Source organism: Cynocephalus volans, chromosome 12 (genome assembly GCF_027409185.1).
Source record: "Cynocephalus volans isolate mCynVol1 chromosome 12, mCynVol1.pri, whole genome shotgun sequence".
Lineage (NCBI taxonomy): Eukaryota > Metazoa > Chordata > Mammalia > Dermoptera > Cynocephalidae > Cynocephalus > Cynocephalus volans.
Window position 1 is genome coordinate 87,127,041 of NC_084471.1, and position 20,755 is coordinate 87,147,795.

The window sequence follows — 20,755 nt, forward strand, 5'->3', positions numbered from 1 at the left end:
ACATAGTTTAAAAACAAAGGGGATGCTTTAACCATTAAAGAATGTTCAGGAAATTATCATTGCCTACAGTTCATTTTAGAAACACATCAGTTAAGATGCTTTCAGCAGTGATGAACACAATATTCAGCTAAAAGTATCTTCAACAGTAAGGACTATATGGTTTCACGTAGCAAGTAACCTGGCATTGTGGCTCTCCCTGAGTAGGCTAATTCAGCAGCTTCTTAGGTCCTAAAGTGAAGGTCTGTTGGCTTTCAGCTTAAGGCAGGTCTCCCAGGGTCACATGAGGGCTGCCTTGGATTTTGGATTTGCACCCTCAGGCTGCCTTGAGCAGTAGGTGGTTTTGAAAGAACCTCCCTGCCCCCAACACAGACCCCATGATGTCTCATTGGCTGGGACTGTGTCACATAATCCTGCCTTGACCAATGGCTAGGGGCAGAAATGGAATAACCATGACTGGCTTACACTAATCCATCTGGACCCTAAGCTGAGGGGGCTTATCTCCATGAGAATGTTGCTGCCTGACTCAGAAACAACACTGGGATTCTATCAACAAGGAAGAAGGTGAAAAGAAGCTGTTTGGTAGGTGACCAGTAGGGTCTTTCGAAAATATAATTTGAGATACTATTGAATGTCACTGAACCCCTGTATAGTACTACCCTAGTTCAAATACTGTATCAGCATATTATCCCCATTGGAAAAAATGGTTAGCTCTGGATGACCAATGACACATATGAAATCTTTTTTCAGCTTTACCTCAAGTATGCCCCCAATTTATTCCAATTTGGTGAATATCTGCCATGTGTCCATTACAGTCCTAGACTAGACTCTGCAGGGCCTGTACAGTGGCTTTCCTGACCTTTCCTCTTGTCTGTGTATCCTTACAAACCTTATAACTACCCACCCCTCCCTTATCTTATAAATGAAAAAACTGATACCCAGGTAGTATTCATACATAAAACCAGACTACTGTATACTTACAGACATTTGGTGCTATGGGAAAATAGGGTACATCTTCTCTGAGATTCCCAAGGCTCGTGTCTCATTCCTGGTTCCTATTCTTAGGCTTGTCATATCTTGGAAAGGCGAAGTCTGACTAAGTGAGGTCTTCACGTGGGTTCTCTTGTGCTTTCGTTCTTAGGATGTGGTGGCCTCCTTGGAGCAACAGTTCAGCCCGATGATGCAGGCAGAATTCTCAGTGTTGGTCGATGTACTGTACAGTCCAGAGCTGCTGTTCCCCGAGGGAAGTGATGCAAGGATAAGATGTGGTGCTTTCATGTCCAAGTAAGTGGACGCATTGTGAGATTCCGCTGGTGTCACCAAACTGAGATGGCCCGTGACATTTCTACTTTTTATTCTGCTACTACTTAATGATGGTCCACAAAGTATGTGAAAGGTTTAAGGTCCATGTTCAATTATACATCCCAAATAATTAGTCATTTGAAATTTTATTTTGGTGAGGGTTATCATAGTTTACTAAAATTTACTGAAAATGAAGTATGTTATTGTTGGGTACAAAATATCACGCAAATAATATTTTGGTTCTAGTTCCTTTCTATAACTATATGGTGGTGTGATCTTTTAGCAGATTATTCTTGAGAGTCACTAATTTTCATTAGGCTAGAGAGAAAGGGATAGGGCTGACACTGAGGTCCTACTATGTGTGCTGTTTTCCCATGTGTTTACCTATTATTTTATCTAACTGCACAAACACCCTGAGAGATGGGGAGGTCAGGCTCATTTCAGAGATCACGTGGCCGTGCCGCCTTAATGAACCTCATCTGCAGCTCTTTCGTTTACTTATTTTTCTCATCATATCGGTGGAATCGTCAGATCAATTATAGCTGATATGTTTACCATAAAGTATTTTCATCTTAATGGTAAGTGAAAAATTCAAGGAAGATCTGCAAGTACAAGCAGTTGTGAGAAAATGTGGAACTACCTCCAGAAAGAAGAGACATGTCTTTATGTGGAGGGCACTTTTCATTGGGTGATTTGCAAGTTATCACACGTAGACTCCAGATAGCGAGTCAGAGGGTGTTTGGTCTTCCTGGGAAGAGTATCTGGATGGAGAGTTGTTTTAATGATGCTGCCAAGCCCCTTGACATAATCCATCCCAGCTAATTCTTGTGTGGTCGAGGGTATTGCTCAAAGAGGTCTGGAAAACTCCAGCATTGACTGTAGTGTACTGAGGCAGAAATTGAAAGACTAGGGGACACGAGAAGTGTGTTCCTTTCTTTTACCAGTTAAAGCTGGGACTTTGGGGGAGAAAACAAGGTATGGGATGAGAATAACCAGACTATAGGGATCATGTTGAAGAGTAGGTGGAGTTTCTATATTCTGGCCAGAATCAAGGATTGTTGGCTGTAGACATACACTATATCTTAGGGGGACTGGGAAGAGTGTATTTGAACACTTACTAGTCTTCTAATAAGGATTTTTAAGTGAAGAGGCCTAGAATTCCTGCAAAATTGGTGACTGCTGAGAACATTAGAAAGAAAATTTTAAGTAGAGGTATTGCCTAGTTATTCATTATAAAAATAGGGTCTTTGAAAAGTTCCCTTCACCTTCCATGAATATATGTCAATGTATAGAATATGAGTTAAAAAGTAGACAGTAATTAAACCTGAGAATTTTGACTGCAGTAAATTAATATGATACTATAGATATATCCCAGAGACTTGATAGCCTGGAACAGGGGTTGGTAACCTCTGGCCCTCAGGCTAAACTGGTCCTGCTACTCAGTTTTGTAAAGAAAGTTTTACTGAAATACAGCCACACTCATTCATTTATGTATTGTCCATGGCTGCTGCTTTCATGCACTATGGCAATATCAGCTAGTTGCCACAATACTATATGGCCTGCAAAGTCTAAAATATTAACTATTTGATCCTTTAGAGGAAAAGTTTACTGACTCCTCATCAAGAACTAGGGTGCCAATATAGTAGCTACACATGGCTGTTGAAATTAAAATTTAAGTTAATTAAAATAAAATAAAATAGAACTTCACTTCCTCAATCACATTTGCCACATTTCAAGTGCTCAATAGTCATGTGTAGCTAATAACTACCAAATTTGGCAGCACAGATGTAGATCATTTGTATTATTGCAGAGAGTTCTGTTAGACAACAGTGGTCTAGAACTTAAAGATATAGGTCTATGAGAAAGTGATATAAAGTAATTAAGGACATCAAGTAAATATTGACCTGTGCTGAAGATGGAGGCAAGTCTGCGCCACCATTAGGGAAAGTAACAGGTGAGAAGCAGAAGAGATGTGGTAATGGGAATATATTAAAGATCTTACACTGAGATGGAGGAAAACGTTGTTGCATTTACTTTTGTGGTTAGAGAAGGGATTTTTATGCTACTTGTATTCTGCCCAAAGGCTCAGGAATGTCTGTTTTCTACTCTTACCTACCCTACCCTACTGTACTTACCCTACCCTTGCCCCAGTTCTGAAGAGCCAAGGGTTTCATTTGCAAGGATATCTGACAAAATCAGAGTCCAATTTTATTAGTAGCTATGCAAGGGGCCTTGTATTACTGTGCATAGCACCTGGGTAAACCTTAGTTGGAGAATATATCTATGGCCAAGGCCTATGTGGGACTTTCTACTTCAAATAAATCTAATTCTTGGATCTATTGACTCAGAAGGATCTTCAGGAGGATGTGAAGGATAGAAGGAAGGAAAGAACTTCAGTTCACAGATCTACTTAGTCATATAGAGTGAGAGAGAGAGGCGAATAGGTCAATACAGGTGTTAAGGCAGCTGGTTATGGTCCATTCAAATCAGCACCTACTCCTCCCTTATGAAGGAGAATATCAGTGTTTTTCAAACTGTGCAATGTTATCCATTTGTAATTTTTAAATTGACTTAAATAGAGGCAACCAGCTAATTTTAAAAATGAATTAGAAAAGAATATAAAATATCAGAGGGCATCTCAACTAGTAAGGATAGCTTTTGTGTCAGTTTATACACACACACACACACACACACACACACACACACACACACACGTATTTATGTACTGGGTTGTTCTGTGAAATGTATTTCTTACTTTGATCATAGAAAAAAATGTTTGAAAGTCACTGGTCTAACCCAACCAAAGATTATATGATATATGAATACCTTTTATAAATCCACAGTAAGGGGTCATTTAACTTGATGGTTGATATTTTCAATATGGTTAGTGAATTAAATATTTTATCTAAGGAAGAGTTAAAGAAAGTGGAAATTGAGAAAGAAAAAAAAAATAAGTAAAAAGAAATTTACAATATTCACCAAAACTGTTTTCATGTATGCAAAGACTATCATGTGAAAGAAAGGACCAAATAGTAGAAGTTTTAGAGAGACAGGCTTCACTTTTCTTGCAAAGAACGTTTGAACAGTTACTCTGCTTGCTGGAGCTGACCGCATGGATATATAACACCTTGGGCAGACTCAGTTCATCTAAAAGGAAATCATGGTTAGCTTCCCTGTGTACTACCCCTTCAGCATGCAATAGGTGTCATTTAAAAGTATCACCATCCTCAGGGGTCTAGGATCTGCCCTTCTTCCTCTTCCACTTCCCATGTGCTATTACTTACCGAGTCTTATCTATGATACTTCTGCCTCGCTTCTTATATCCTTACCCTACCACATGCGTTATTCATCTCTTGCCTGTGAGCAACCTGGTGTGTGTTGAGACTCTGCACAGCAACCTTGAGACTCAAGACAGCAGTGAACTGCATCATGTCACCACAGAGTGGTGCTTAAGAATTTTGGTTCTGAAGTCAGATGGACCAGGTCCCACCACTTAACAATTAGGTAACCAGAGGCAAATTGCTTTCTCTCTCTGGGCTTCTGTTTTCTCATTAGCAAAATTAGTCTGAACATAGACCCTGTCACACTGGCTTGTGAGGATGAATTGAGAGAATCCTGGAAGTCCTTGTACTTGACCTTGACACTTGATAAGCACTTGCTAGCTGTTACCTAGTGGAAGCTCACATCTTCTCAGGGTTATGTCCCACAGGACTCATGTTATGTCCCTGAAATCAGATCATTTCCTTTTACTTTACATCATTTTTGTTTCTCTAGGAAGGCATATCTCCCAGTGTCATTTTGAGGACCAGTTTTTTAACAATATGAGCTACATATGCTAAGTTATAAATTCTGATTATGAACATTTTACTTGATTTCGAGTTCTTAAGGATGGTGTACAACTGTGACCCTGAAACTCTTCTCTTAACAAAATACCAGTGCATGGTTCACTACCATAAAATTGATTTGACTTTTTGCCCATATTACAGCAAAAATAGTAAATGAATAGACTGTCCTGATGTTCCGTTTTTTTTTTTTTTTTTTTTGCTTCTACTCACAGAAACAGCCTGTTTCTATCAAACCCTGGTGGTGAAAACCAGCCTATTTTGCTAAGATTGCAATGTTGTATACTGCCCCTGCTACTGTATAATTAATGTAGTACAATACACACAAAATAATATAGTATAACATAACATAATAAAATGTTGTATACTACAGATCTTCATATTTTTCTGTTAGTAACGGTATTTTAGTTCATATGATGTGATTGAGAATATCAGTGTTTCACTGTTTTTCAAAGAATATTGTGTCCCACTAAAAGAATGCTACCTGAGTAAGTTTGAAAAGTCCTGAGATATAATACCTGTAAAACGAAAAGGATGTTTTTTAATAGGAACTTTATAAGCTGAAATATAATTTTATAACTTTCGAAAACATATATCTGGTTTACTTCATATTCTCAAATGATGTTCATATATAGCTTGAAGAGAAATCACTGTTCTTTTTAAGGTTTAATGTTTTGCTTTAAGGTTGATTAATCACACAAAGAAACTAATGGAGAAAGAAGAAAAATTGTGCATTAAAATTCTTCAGACATTACGAGAAATGCTAGAGAAGAAAGACAGCTTTGTGGAAGAGGTATTTCTTTTTTAATTTTTAGTATTTGAAAATAATGTAGGATTTCTAGAATACTGTAACCTATGAATTACAATAGCCTGCATTCTATAATAATGGTGTATATACTTAAATGAATTATGTAATTTGAGTTTTTATGGTATTCATCTTTCATGACTTATTTTGAATTGGGAAATTAAGATTAGAGTGGCCTAAATATTTGGTTTATTTGTTTATTTATATTTTCCCATTATGGCTTCAATGGACCAAAAGACCTTTTTAAACAATAGGTGACTGAGATTCATTATTTAGATTTTGTGTAAAGTTCTGCTGTATATTGAGAATGTCTATGCATTTTGGCATATATTGATTTTTTATTGTAAATACGTATATGTTATTTCCAATACTATTATGCCAAGTATTATAAAATAGTAGTACTCTTTATAAATGGAATAGTCAGTTTCTATTCTTAACCATATTAAGTATTGTATAGACGGTTTTGAAGGAAATATCAACTTATAGATAATAATTGTTGGTCTTATTAAAAATGACAGCTCTGGCACTCATTAAGAGATAGCTAGCAGCATATTTAATACCCAAGGTGATACACTTGAATATAACATATAAATCTAGAGAATTTTTTTTTAAGCTAGCTATCTGTACTTTTTAAGTTAGGTATCAAACAAAATTTATACTATGCTTCTTAATAACTTTTTGTTCTGTTTCTATAAATACTAATCATCTGATATTTTTAAAAATGGAAGGATTTCATTTATTTATTAATTTATGTATGTGCTATCTAATTCCAAAAAAGTTTTTTTTTAAAAACACATTTCTGTAGAGAAGAAATACACTGAAATCCTGGATATTAATAGAAGAGGCATTGCTTCAGAATACTCTATTTGAATCAGATGTTTGTTTCCGTAATCAAAATGCCTTCTGCTTTACATTAGTTATCTTTAGCATTTAAACTATGTTTGGGAAACAAATTATTGAAATAAAGTTCATTGATGCAATTTTAGCAAATGTTTCTCTGACACAGGACTCCAGAAGATTCTTATAAGTTTGAGTGTATGGTTTGCTTTTAAAAATGGTAAATAGAGTTCCTTGGGACTTTTTGTTGTCTTTCTCTGATTCCTTAAAATGTTGCTGTAGATTATTTGATTTTGACGAGGTACTAGATCCTAAAGTAGAAAAATGGGGTAAATATAATTGTTTGACTGTGGGTGAGGTTTACAATAATCATGACTTGTGTTTAATAGGAGATACATGTCAAGCCTTCCAATTTCACATATCAGATTATTATTGAATTACTTTGACTAGTCAAAAATATTTAGTTTATTACCCAAACCACTCTAAAATAAATCATCTGCTTTTTTTTTCTTTTTCATTCCCACTGCTATCACTAGTTCAAACTTTCATTATCTATTGTCTAGAAAACTCCAGTAGTCCAGTCCCCTGAGACCTCCTTGAAGGAAGGTGGGACTGGTGTTTTCACAACTCCAAGGGGTACTAGAGATGATTTAAATGGCACCCCCAGGACAAGCCCTCAACGAAAAGTTAAGATGGCAAAGGCTGGTTGGGGTCATCCATTTAGTCACCCAACACGTATTTTAATCAACTATTAAGTGCAGGTTATTGTGCTTGGCCACTGGGGATATGGAGATGAATCACCTAACTTGCCAGAGGCCACCAAGGGGTACAGTTCACTAGTGGACTCCTGTGATGATCTAAACAAGAGCTCATGGGCGCCTTTCAGAAACCTTCAGGGGCTCTGCACTGCCTTGATGTTCCAGGCTTTCCATTTATCCCCTTCGCTTTTTTTCCCTACCCTTCTTCATCTATTACCTCCAGAAATCTGTGTTACTCAGTGTGCCTATAATGTATCCCAGGCTTTTCCTGCCCTGACTGTTGCTACATCTGTAATCATAGATTGCTAAAATCCAAACAAGCCTCAATGCCCCCACTGTTATCTTTGTGGAGGAGCTAATGGTTAGTACTTATTCATCGTTCTGGCAAGTGGCAATTACTTTCTCAATAGAATTACCAAAAGACTTCATGCCTCTCTTTTATGATCCTTTAGGTTTTATCTGGATATTTAGTGCAAACTCCTTGTCTTATAGATGTCACTGAGTCTCAGAGAGATTATGGGATTTGCCTGAGATCACACAGCAAGGGCCAGAACCAGGGCTTAAATTAGAACCCCTTCCTCTCTGCCTAATCTTATTTTTTATTTCACAGCTAGCTTTTACAGATTTTGTGTACAGCTATTAAGAAAAGTCAGTATACTTTGCCCAGCAGGTTTTTGGCTCCACATTTTAAGACATAGGCAGACAGAATATGACAATATAGCAGCCAAAAAAGGTAAAGTTTTATATAAACCCCTAAGAAAATATTAAAGATGGGGGAAATGTAGTTATTTAAGAAAAGAGAAACCTGAAAGGGAATTATAAGTATCTTATTTCTTAATTTCCCTGTCTACTAATGGCAGAATAAGAAAAAACTATAGCTGAAAGAATTCTCTCTCTTAGACAATCTGTTAGTTCTAAGTGTTTTGAAATGAGAAGCATTTCTACTGGTGGAAGCAGAAAACTTTTTTCCACCCCAGGAAATTTTAAAGAAAAACATCTTAGTTCTAGAACGATTCAAAAACCTACACTGGGAAAGAGACAGGACTAGATGATCTCCACGTTGTCAGCTGGTCCTTCTTAAACAGCTGGTGCTCAGTTTTCTTTGCCAGTGGAGGGGAGTTGAATGACTCACCAGTCTGGATGAGATGACATTGGGCAACAGATTCAGAAGTGGTCAAAGCTAGTATGTAAAACTCACGGTCATCTTTAACAAGAAATAAACCCTGGTTTTCAGTATTGGGATAGTAGGTGGCTATGTTTTCATGATTGTATTAGTTTCCTATTTACCAAAAATTTAGTGGCTTAAAACCACACAGGATTTGTTACCTTACAGTTTTGGAGGTCACGAGCTTAAAATGAAGGTGTCCCAGTGTTGTGTTCTTTCTGGAGACTCTAGGGGAGAATTCATTTCCTTGCTTTTTCTAGCTTCCAGAGTCCTCCTGCATTCCTTGGCTCATGGCCCCATCCTCCATCTTCAAAGCCAGCAGCATGGCATCTTCCAATCTCTCTCTCTCTCTCTGTCACCCCTTTCCCCATTGTCACATCTACTTCTCCTACTGTGACACTCCTGCTTCCCTCTTATAAGAACATTTGTAATTACTTCAGAACCACCTGGATAATCCAGTATACTCTTTCTATCTCAAATTCTCCTTTTCCATGTAAGGTAACATGTTTATAGGTTCTGATGACTAGTCAAGAGATCATGAGGGCATGGGCATCTTTGGGGAGAGGCCATTATCCCACCTACTACAGTGATCCTTTTACTGACAGTGAGAAATGACGTTTAGATGCAGAGCTGACCTGTAGCTGATTAAGATTACTATGTGGGGCAATTTAAATATGAATGTATATAACAAAAAGTTTATTGAATTTAGGGCATTTTGTTGTTTTTCAAAATATGTTAAAATATTTTTCTATCTTTCACCAATTCTAGGAACTACACAGAGCAGGCAGAGTTACCTCCACATTGCAAATGTGGAAAGAGAGACTCAGACAAGAGAATTGTGTTCAGTCACATAGGTTACCTAATACCCTGCTGTCTAATCAACTAGATTTCTACTAAGTGTGTACTGAAGCATTCCCAAGAGATTTCTCAGAATAAATCCAAACAGAAACCTCACACCAGGGTTTTTAACACTAGCTATCCTAATATTGCATTTGAGACTCTACCTATTTAAATTTAAAAGTTAGCTTAAAAGAAAATTTCTGTTTTCATTTCCTTAGTTCCTGAAACCAGAAGTGGGGTGTGCGTGCGTGTGTGTGTGTGTGTGTGTGTGTGTGTGTAGCTGGTAAAAATTTAAAATAGGGCAATGAAACATAAATTTGCTTCATGGTTGAACCGAATGCCCTTTAATTTTCATCCGTGAGATTCTAAGATTTCTGATTTTGTTAGTCTTCTCTGTATGATATGTTAAGGAAATATATTAAGAATATATGATGCAATTAAATTTTATGTGGTATATAGTCAATTATTTTTTAAAGTTTACAATTCCTAAATTAATTATATTTAGGAATATTCTTCCTTGTTTCATGTTCCTTAGTGTGTGCCTAAAGGGCTGAGAGATGAGATGTGGGTGGACAACATCTTAAAGATTCTTGAAAGACTAATATAAGTATATTAAAATTTAATTTTCTGTTAGGTGATATGTGAAATCACTTAGGGATCATATAATGATTTAATTTATGGTACTTATTTTTATTGAAGAATAAATTGTGTATATTAAGTTCTTAAGGGGAACTATTACCTAAGTGAGTTATAGAAAAACTCCATAAAAGTATTGTTTGTTCAGGTGATTGTGACAGAAAGGCAAAAATTTACAAAGGCTGTAACTTCAACAACTTTGAAAGCTCAACATTCCTTTGATATGGGTCATCTTTTAAAGGCCTTTGAAAGGAAACAGCAGCAGTAAGCTTTTTTGTACTTTAAAAAAATATGTATGTTGGAAAATTTGGAGAAGGAAAGAGAAGAGAAAAAATGCTTAAAAATGGCTTTAGGGCAGTATGATTTCTGGTGTTCTCTATTCTTAAAGCCATTTAGTTCTCCTCCTCTTATTTCCATGATCTCTCTGCCATGAAGAAGAAATAACTGGTGGTATATGTGTGCTGTTGAGCAGAGTAGCTTAGTTATAGCACCATAGCTTTGTTTTGTGTATTTAAAGATATTTTAGGTCCAGAAATGAGTATAGGTTTGCCTGAGGTGGTAGTGGAGGTAGAAAAAGCTAATGTGGATTGGACAGAGATGGGCTGATAGGAGTGGGGCGGGAAATAAGGATTGTGCTTAGAGGATTGGTTTGGTTGTAAAGATTTTTTTTCTGGTTAATTTCCATCATCTTTTACTCTTCAGTATACATTTTCATCAAGATTTATAGAGCATTACAAATTATATCGCTCACAAAAAGAGAAAAACATATAAATCATAAAAAGTAAAGATGTCTGTAAGATCTGATCCTAAATATTTAATAAAATTCATAGCTTTTGTACTTTAGAATTGGAAAAGATATGAGTACTGAAAACTGATAGCCTGTAGAACTGGTAATTTAAAGTTGCTATCTTTATATTGTAGTCAAAGAAGTTGACCTATTTAGAATGCTGGCCATAATTTCCCCTCTGAATATATATTTCTATCTACTTTTAAGTTACATTGACATATATAAAATTTACAGGACAACAAAGATGTTTAGTAAAGTTCAATATTCTTAAAATGTTCAGATTTAAAATACCATAATCCATTAAAATATTATTGCAAAAGTTCTAGAAACTGCCTCTGTAATAGGTATGGTATGGTTTTAAGCACTGATTTTAAAAAATGATAGTATCTACCATCTATTAAGAGTTTACTGTATCAGATATTGTTCCTTCAACCCTATGCCATAGGTAATATTACTACCACCCTTTTACGGATAAGGAAACTGAGGTACAGAGAGTTTAAGGTCACATGTCTAGTAGTTGGAAGAGAGCTGGGATTGCAACCGAAACATTTTGGCTTCTGAGCTCATGCTGTTAACTAACATGTTAGATCCAAACAGATTACTGGATTTATTATCACAACTCTTTTATTTTTCTCAGATATACAACTAAATAAAATGAAAAGTTCTTTAATATTATTCTTGATAAAATTTGCCTAAGTGTGTACTGGAAAGCATCAACTGTTTATTCAGTGAGCTGCTAAGGAAAGGCACGGAAATTTTAGATCAAGTTGATTTGGAACAATATGATGTGCAAGAGCTGCAGAGATTTTTAGTATTTATTTTTACAGACCTACTGATTAAGATGAGAGCCTCCCAACTCCCATCCTGTCATCGTGGTCTGAGTTGTTAGTAACCAGAATATTAGCTATTAAAGTTCTAAATAATATTTTGTGAGATGACTGTAGTAGATAGCCCCTTGTGGAAATGTGGCATTCAACAAACAGCATAGCATCTAACTGAGAGCTGTGATCTTTACAAATGCCCAAGTGGAGAAGGTGATATTTACACTTTGAACAATGATAGCAGACAGTGGCTTCTTAATTTGAAAGTTGATATCTGGAGTGATGTGATATAAAGATCTTTAATAAATGATGCCTGGAGTTATTTTTAAGACATTCTCCATACTTTTTTTTAACTCTTAAATTTACTATCTCCTGAGTTAACAAGAATTTATTATTTTCCTAAGCAGGAAAGAAAAATCACTGTAGCTAATCTTTTATTCGTGATTTGGAAGAGCAGCAAAAAGAATAAGTCAGAATTATACCAAGCAACTTAACTCCTACATCAATTATGCATACCTGTCAGTCCCAGCAGTAATTGCATTGTTGCGAATTTGTAAATTGTATCAAGCTCCTGTTATTGTAAGAATCTGTGCAGAATACTTGCCTTCTGTGCATATATACTCGGTTCACATTCTAGCAGGCAAATAAACAAGTTTAAGTAGAAATGCTACATAGAGTGCATTGTAGCTTAAGTATTTGATAATAACTATTTTATTAAGGGGGAATTTTGTGGTATTTCTTATTAAATGCATTTTAGAGGTGAGTGCAATTATTTTTTGCAGTGTGTTTTAATGTTTTAAACCAGAAACAGTAAGCGATGTTCCAACGTGTGCCGTCTTCCTCTTTCCTACATACATGTTGTGTGTGTGCACACATGCGCGTGTTGTGTTTTAACTAAATAGATGGAAATATGACAATGTCTTCATGTCTTCTTACTATAAAAGATCTGTTTTAGAAACATAATTAATATATTCTTCCCTTTTGGAATTTGTGTTTTATATTTTCATCTAGGTGAAAAGATTTCGACCATTAATTAAAGGAGGCAGCTAAGCAACAGTTGTTTTTAGGAATTTACTCTGAAAAGAGTAAATTGCTGGGCTGGCTTGGTCACTTGTTAGACCATAAAAGTGATAAGTTTAGCAGATTTAATATAGTCATTGTAACCTCATTATTACAAAAAGTTGCAGTTCTTAACTATGCCTTTCCTTTACTTTCCCATTTCAAAATGAGACACAATAACACAATAACACTCACCTTGACGGCTTTTGAGATATGCTATGACTCTTTAGAGATTTCTGACTAAAAGTTCGTAATGAAAATATTACCTGTGTTCAGAAAGTAACTACCATTGATTATCTCCAATAGGTGTAAAACATTTGGTAGCTAATGATTATAGGTGAAGGATAACATTAAAAAGCAGAAAGGAAGAAAAAGAGAAAAGAGAAGAGAATAAAGAACTAAAAGAAAAAAGCACTAAAATTAATGTATTATTAAATTAAGTTAATTATTTCCACCATAATCTAACCTAAACCCTTTTCCAGGAAGCATTCTGTGATTAGCTTGACTCCATATTATCCTAGTTTGCAATCTTCAGCATTTATAAAATCATATTTGTCTTATTAGTGTAGACCTTTTTATATCATGCCTTATGAATATTTTCTTCAGTGTGTTCTGTTATTTTAAATAAGTTAGAAACTCTTTGAGGACAGGTTTGATAAGATGAAGAAATACTCAGAAGGCCTTTCACTGCTGAGATTCTAAGCGGGCACAGTTCTGAATTTCTCTCCAGTCCCAGTCCACGCTCCACAAAATGTGTGGACTATGTGAAGGCGAACACTGTTGATCTTATTCAGTGAAGAATTGTCAGTTGTCCAGCATTGTGAACTGCACACAGTTGTTGCTCACTAAATGTTTGTGAACTGACTGACTGACTTGCACACAGTGCATATAAATGTTACTGACTGTCTTCAGGTATGACACACTGGCCTTCACTCGTCGTGTGCAAGAAGTAGATTGTAGAGGTATCACTTCAGGTTCTGTTTTGTATGTAGGAAACGGCAGGTTTCTTTCCGCTTGATGCACCTACAAAGCTGGGCCAACAGCAGAGAGCCACAGCTCAGGGCTAATGCAGGAGACTACCTTGCAGAAAGCAACATGTTCAATGGGCTGTTGGAGTCTTTACTTAGAATGTGGCTTGAAGGCAGAATGGGAGGAAATAGGGAATTCCCAGACATTATGCACGGTAACAGTGGCAGCTCAGCCAAGCGAAGTTAGAGCAAAGGATGACCAGATCTGAAGGCCAGCAAATGGGGAGGAGGGCTCTAGCCACTGGATGTCTGTTGTAGGAAGGGCTCCCTTCCCTGCAAAGGGACCTGGTAAGAACAAACAAGCAACTAAGGCCACAAGAGCAGCAAAAGTACCATGAAGGCTTTGAACAAGGAAAGAGCCTGCTATAAAACCAGAGGAATGTGGGAGCAGTGAGGGCTCTGGAGAGAGGCTGAGGTCCAGTCATCTGAACTAAGATGCAGAGTTAGTCAGATTAATTACAGTAACTAGCTGCAGAGTCTACTAACTATTGAACTCAGGCAGCATCAGCATCTCCTACCACAGGACAAAATGGGTGTTTGGAACTGCTCTGTGCTGTTAGGGTTGTAAGGAGCAAAGTGAAATAAAAGCTATGGAGCAGGTTGGGCCCGATACATTTTACTTTTTCTATCAGACACATTGTTTCCTGGGCTCACAGAGGATATACAACCTGGTCCATGAGGCACTAACACCACGTTATTGTTATTTTTTAACTGTTGTTGATTGTGCGTCTCTAGAGAACCTGTTTGCAAGGTAACAATGTGTCTGTGTCACTTGGAACCTCACAATTACTCTGAGGTAGGATTGTATTATTTTAATCTCCATTTTATAGATAAGAAGAAAGGCACACGGAGAATAAAATGACCTGCGATAATCATATGCAACTGGTAGGGCAGGAATGCGAATCAAAGATTTCTGGTTTTACTCTCTCTGATGCTTCTCTACATGATAGTGAATTAAATAATGCTGGTGAAAAGAAATGATAATGTGAATTTTGTTTCAGTTTTTCATGCCACTTCTTTTGTACTTCTTCCTTTTGATACCTCTAGAAACCTGAAGGTCAAGCAAATATTTAAAAAAAGGGGGGAGGATGAATATATTCTCATCCCACTTTCATGTATATGCCCTGAATAATAGTAGCAGAAAAACTTTTATTTTGTTTACTATGTTTTATTGTTAATTCATTTAATGCTCACAACAACAATATGGGGGATTTCAGCACAGAAAGGTCAAGAAACTTGCCCAAGGTCACACAGCAAAAAATGGTAGAGCTGGGATGAAAACCCAGGTGGTCTGGCTCCGGAACCCATGTTTCCAACCACTACAAGATCTTGTTTTTCAATCGTTTGTGAAATCAACTTACAAAGCTGTAGGAATTTCACGCATGGCTGCCAGAGGAAAATTATTTTCTTGTTTAAAATAACATGAATCACCTTAAGAGATTTCTTTTTGTTTTTAATGATTTTGAACATGTATCATTTACTGATTTCTTCAGAGTAGGCTTCATTTCTGCATATTCCATCTGTTGCTTAAAAGTTGTAGGCATTTTTGGATAAATCTTAGTTGCTTAAAACAAAACAACATATAACATTTTGAACATTTGGAGTTTGCTCAGTGGAGTTGTTAGGTTTATCTTTTCTCAGTTGTATGTTAGCTTTTGGTTGAGTTTTTAATTAAAACTCAAATGTAGACTATACTACTTATGCAGTCCCAGAGTAACATAATAGGGGAAACACATGTGATATGTTCACAAGCACAGCATGGCGGCTTGGTATAAGAGTCTGTAGCACAAAATAATCTAAATGAAGATACGCGGACAATTAAAATCAGATCAAATGCTGATAACTCATATCAGACAGATGGAATGATGTTGAAAGTGCTAATTCGGAGACGTGTGCTTACAGAATTTCCATCACAGGTATTGAGTTAATTTCATGTTCTCTCACAATGCCAGAGTAATCAGGGAAGTGCTTATTACCAGAAGGTAAGTGATAACCACACAGTAATCTCACACTCGGGTGTATCTTTGAGAAGGATGCGTTCTTTAGGATTCTCACCATCTACCACCATGGTGCACGCAGCCATTTATTTGTTTATTTGTTCAACAAATAGGTCGCACCATATGTAGAGTTGGCTAAGAGTCCCCAATCCCCTTGGCAGGGTTAGATAAGACCTCTGACTTGTAGGCCAATTCCCTGTCTCTTGAAAGAGGCTGTTGATATCAGTTCCACCGTGCTTTATCAGTCAGTGTACAAAAAGTAAATACCAAACCCTTCCTGTCATCCCCATGACATTGCACGTCTCCTTGCCATTTCTCTCTTCCTTGGGCTCTCAATCTCTTCTTCCCCTCTGGAATTCCCTCAGAAAGTTCTCCTGTATCCTTATCCTCCTCTCTCAGAGTTCACTCCACCTTTTTGCTTTATAGGGAGACTCGCTCTCCCCTAAGGTCAGCCTGCCCTCTCAGCAATTCTGTCAGGTGTCATCTCTTTTCTTGCTCATCTTCCATGTGAAGACGGCTTGTGGCTTCCCATTGTTATTTCATAGTGGATTCCTCTGCCTTCTTTTAAAATCCTTTTCTCCTCTGAGGTTAAGGCCCTCTGACTACATCACCCTGGCAACAGCCAACATCCCAGTCACTCTTTCTCATCCATCCAAGACCTTGGAACGTAGATCACAGACTGTGTCTTGACCCCTAAACCTGCCATCATCAGGAGTGACTTCAATCCCTGTGGTGTATGTATCCAACACTCTGGCCTCTCCGGACCTTGACCTCTGTGTTTGCACTGACCTTTTTCCCTGCACGGTACACCACTCACTTCTTTGGTAACACCCTGTAGGTTTTCATTTCAGGAATTGTTTCTCCTCCACAACTGCTAATTCACGCATCTGAACTTGTTGACCCTTACTCTTTCCCATTCAGTTTTCTTGTTTAGCTACATTCGTTACGAGTGTCCTTTGACCTAATCAGAACCACTGACCCCTCGAATGTCCTAATTCCTCAGCTTGTTCCCTTCCTCTCCTTATTAACCTTAGATTTCATAGTCACGAACTCAACGGTTGAGCAGCTATGCAAGACAGGACACTAACCAACAGTGCTATCAAAACAGCATGCAAGAGGGGAGAGGTTATTGTCAGAAAATTGGAGTATTGCTGCCAAAAGACGGGGGAAGGGATGTCGGACAGGCTAAAACAACCAACGACCACCCCAGTTTCTTCTGTAAAATCTTGACAGATTGAATTACTTGGATTACTAAAGTTATTTGGCTGATTTTCTGTTCATGTTCTTCCTAAATGTATATGCCACTTCTTTCCAAATGAAGCCAGAAGTCTTGGCTCAAAGTTCTCTTACAAAAAAAGCTTCTATTTTGCTATATACACAGGCACTCTGTGTTCTTCCAAATTCAAATGACTGAGGAAATCTTTTCTTAAGGCTGAGAAAAACATATGGACGAAAGTATGCTACTTCTCATAGTCTGTAGCCTCTTGACAAGACATCTGCTACAGCATTTTTTGTTCTTGGATCATGGGCTGTTGTTTGCCAATTGTTTTCATAAATATTAATCTTTGAATTCTTGACTGACATACGAGTTGTTCTTTTTGGATTCTTCTTTTCTTACTTATATGCACCATCTTTAAATAACTATGCCACAGTAGAACAAAAAAAAAAGATTTTCTTATGAAAAATTCCTGTTTTAAAGTGGGGGCTATGTAATTTCTAATTCAAAAACAGGTGACTTTTTTTCTTTATAGTTGAATTCTCCTTCCTTCACTTACCTAAATTTATTGCCATTGGAATGTTTCTGCATTAATTTTTCAAAAAGAAGTCTTTCACTTCAGCCCTTGAAAGAACCTCATTTAAGCTCAACTTCCCCAAGTACTTGATTGATTGAGTCTCGAGGTAGATAACTATTCCTTCTTAGTCTGAAAGTATAAACTTTAGAACTTATCATGATTTTGAACTGGACTACAAATAGCCAAGGTGTTCTGTAATGGCAATTAGCATATTTCCACCAAAGGGTGTTATTTAACAGCTGTTGATAAAGTTTTATTGGACTTTTGTGACCTCTGTTGTACTCTAAGTAGCATATATAAAGCATTCTGAGTGCTACATGCAGGTTTTTGGGCTCATTTTTATTATGTATGGTAGTCTGATTTATTTTACTGTTAACTCTGGGGATCAGGAATTCAGCTCATTTTAAGTAGTTTCAATTATTGCTTAATTAATAAAACAAATTTTAACCTAAGAATGAAAAGTGCTTCACACAGATACCTGATCAAAAACCCTGTTAGCCAAGAGTCATCCGTTTGTGTGAAGCTGGTGATGAAAAACACAGCAAGTGACTAATTTTGAAGGAAAACTGATCACAATGCCATAGTATCTTTTCTTCCTTAGTAAACTACCTGTTCAACATTTAATTTAACCTATCATTTTCTAAAAAGATTATGAAAAAGAAACTCACATTATAAGATTTTGAAAGAGAAGCTCATTCCATTCTCTGGTTTTCATAAGAGATTTGGGTTTTTCTTTTCTTTTCTTTTCTTTTTTTTAAAGCCAGAATACTCCATTGTGAAAAGAGAATTAATAAGTTGGAAAATATAGTAACTCATTGATGTGATGACATTGTTATTTCTTCAGCTCTGTCTAGAATCATGTAAAATTTATATTTAGAGTAGAAGAGATTTTTACATGTTGCTATCTTTAAAGGCTATGTCAGGGTTAGGAATTTATCTCACGGTCGAGATCAGGCAGACTTTCCTTGAGGTCTGTTGGCAATGTTATCTCTCTTTTACATCTGCCATTTTCTGAAAGTAAAATGAGATTCACATGTTTGCATACCATCTTGCTGATTCTTGCCAGGGATACTTCCTGGAAAGAGCATACTGAATATTTCTGCAGTACTTCTATTTTAGGGAGAAAAGAGAATATTATAAAAATTGGGAACTATTCCATGACTGGGCCCGATGCTGAGGAGAAAATCTTCCTGAAGGACCCACTCCAGGAAGGCCACTGCCGTGACAGCTAGTGGTTCCACGTGGTGAGGACATAGACATGCTGAGCAGTGTGTCCCTCTGGGTCAGAGATTAGGCGCCAGGGAGAGGATTATCTGCAGAACAGCCTGTCCTCATTTGTGTGGTATTAGTCAGATAACCAGCATCTATAGAGAACCTGCCTGGTTCTCATCTTCTGTGGGAAGATACAAAGGAGTGAAATGACACCACCTGCATTAGTTGCTAGGGCTGTGACAACAACGTCCCACAGACTGGGTGGCTTAAACATCAGAAATTTATTTTCTCACAGTTCTGGAGGCTGGAAGTACAAGATCAAGGTGCCAGCAGGGTAGGTTCCTCTTAAGGTGCAGGAGAGAAGGATCTGTTCCAGGCATTTCTCCTTGGCTAGTAGATGACCATTTTCTCCTTGTGTCTTCATATAGTCTTTCTCTGTGTGTGTTCTGTGTCCAATTTTCTCTTCTTATGAGTCATAGTGAATTGGAGCCCACCCTAATGACCTCATTTTAATTTAATTACCTTTTTAGCAACCTTATCTTCAAGTACAGTTACATTCTGAGGTACTAGGGGTTAGGACTTCAATATTATGAATTTTGGGATGGACACAATTCAGTCTATAGCACCTCAGTCTTTAATCTTCTCTTTGGTAAGACATGTGCAAGTGTTTTCTGGGTATTTCCTGTGCTCATTTTGTTGAGGGCAGTCAGAATGCACTGAGCAGACCGCTGACATCTACGGACAGACTTAGGAAGTTATTCCTAAACATTATTATTTAAATCAGTCTAAACCAACAGAATAAACATAGAAAGAGGGATTTCCTTTCCTCTTGTTTTATATTTTAATGTTCACAGAAAACAGCTGATTGGCATAAAAACTCCAGTGACCCTGGAAATTACATATATCAATGTTGGAGCATAAAGTTGAAACATTATGTAGAGCTGAGTGGTTCTGAAAAATCAAAATGGGAAAATTTGAAAATTTGATAAGATCATGATGATGGTTTTTGGCCTTGTACCAACCCTCAAACACATAGTCCAATTTTTTATTGAGCAGTTTTTGACTATGTTTCAGCACAATCATGAAGAATTGCATGTTTCAAATATGATCTTTGGAGTTTCCTATTTGCTATAAATTAAAGAATTATTCTGGAATATCATTCTATCAATTTATCATTCTAGTCGGCTCATAGCAAAGTATACACTTAAAATCTTTCAGTGAAAATTGTGCCTTTTCTGAAGGAATGTTTTATACTGTTTATAAGTTTTTGTAAACCATACCCACATAAAGGTAAAGTGAACTTTGAAAAATGTAGCACAAACAAGAACACTTCCTTTAGCTTATGACACAGCCAAGGCTCAAGGACTTCTTCCTTGCACCTGTACGTGGGCAATAACAATGAAGTAGTAAGTTCTCATTTTAAGAAAGAAAATGACTCATCATCGTATTACTTTTGTAAATATTCTGGTTTATAGAATATTTTTTGATATTTTAAGGCAGCATTATTTTTTTTTCCTTAGGCATAAAATTTTTCTACTTCTAGTATACTTTAAACCAGTGCTCTCATGCTAATAAAAGGAGAATAAGCAGTATCAGAAAAATAAACTTAAATATACATTCACAGATTAATTCCTTCTGTCCTCAGATGAGTAAATATTATTGATCATTTTTGTTTTGATGTTGATATAATCTTTTCTAGGAGGTTCTAAGTGATAGTTTACTTCACTAACTGCATAAAGGGAATTGTCTTGGATCATTCAGATGTACACTTATTCATATAAGTAAATGTAATTAACATGAAGCACAGGACATGGTAGCAGAAAATCAGAGGTGTATGTGAGAAAATAGCCCCTACTAAAAATGAGACAGATACATT

At 36.8% G+C, this 20,755-nt stretch overlaps 1 protein-coding gene across 1 annotated transcript in view; it reads left to right on the plus strand.

Moving 5' to 3' along the window:
• The window catches only part of ITPR2 (inositol 1,4,5-trisphosphate receptor type 2), a 487,108-nt gene that overhangs the window by 271,729 nt on the left and 194,624 nt on the right, over window positions 1-20,755 (plus strand). The window contains exons 36-37 of the mRNA XM_063115575.1: window positions 1,139-1,281; window positions 5,826-5,934. Coding sequence (XP_062971645.1) covers window positions 1,139-1,281; window positions 5,826-5,934 — 252 coding nt within the window. The remainder of the gene's footprint in view (window positions 1-1,138; window positions 1,282-5,825; window positions 5,935-20,755) is intronic.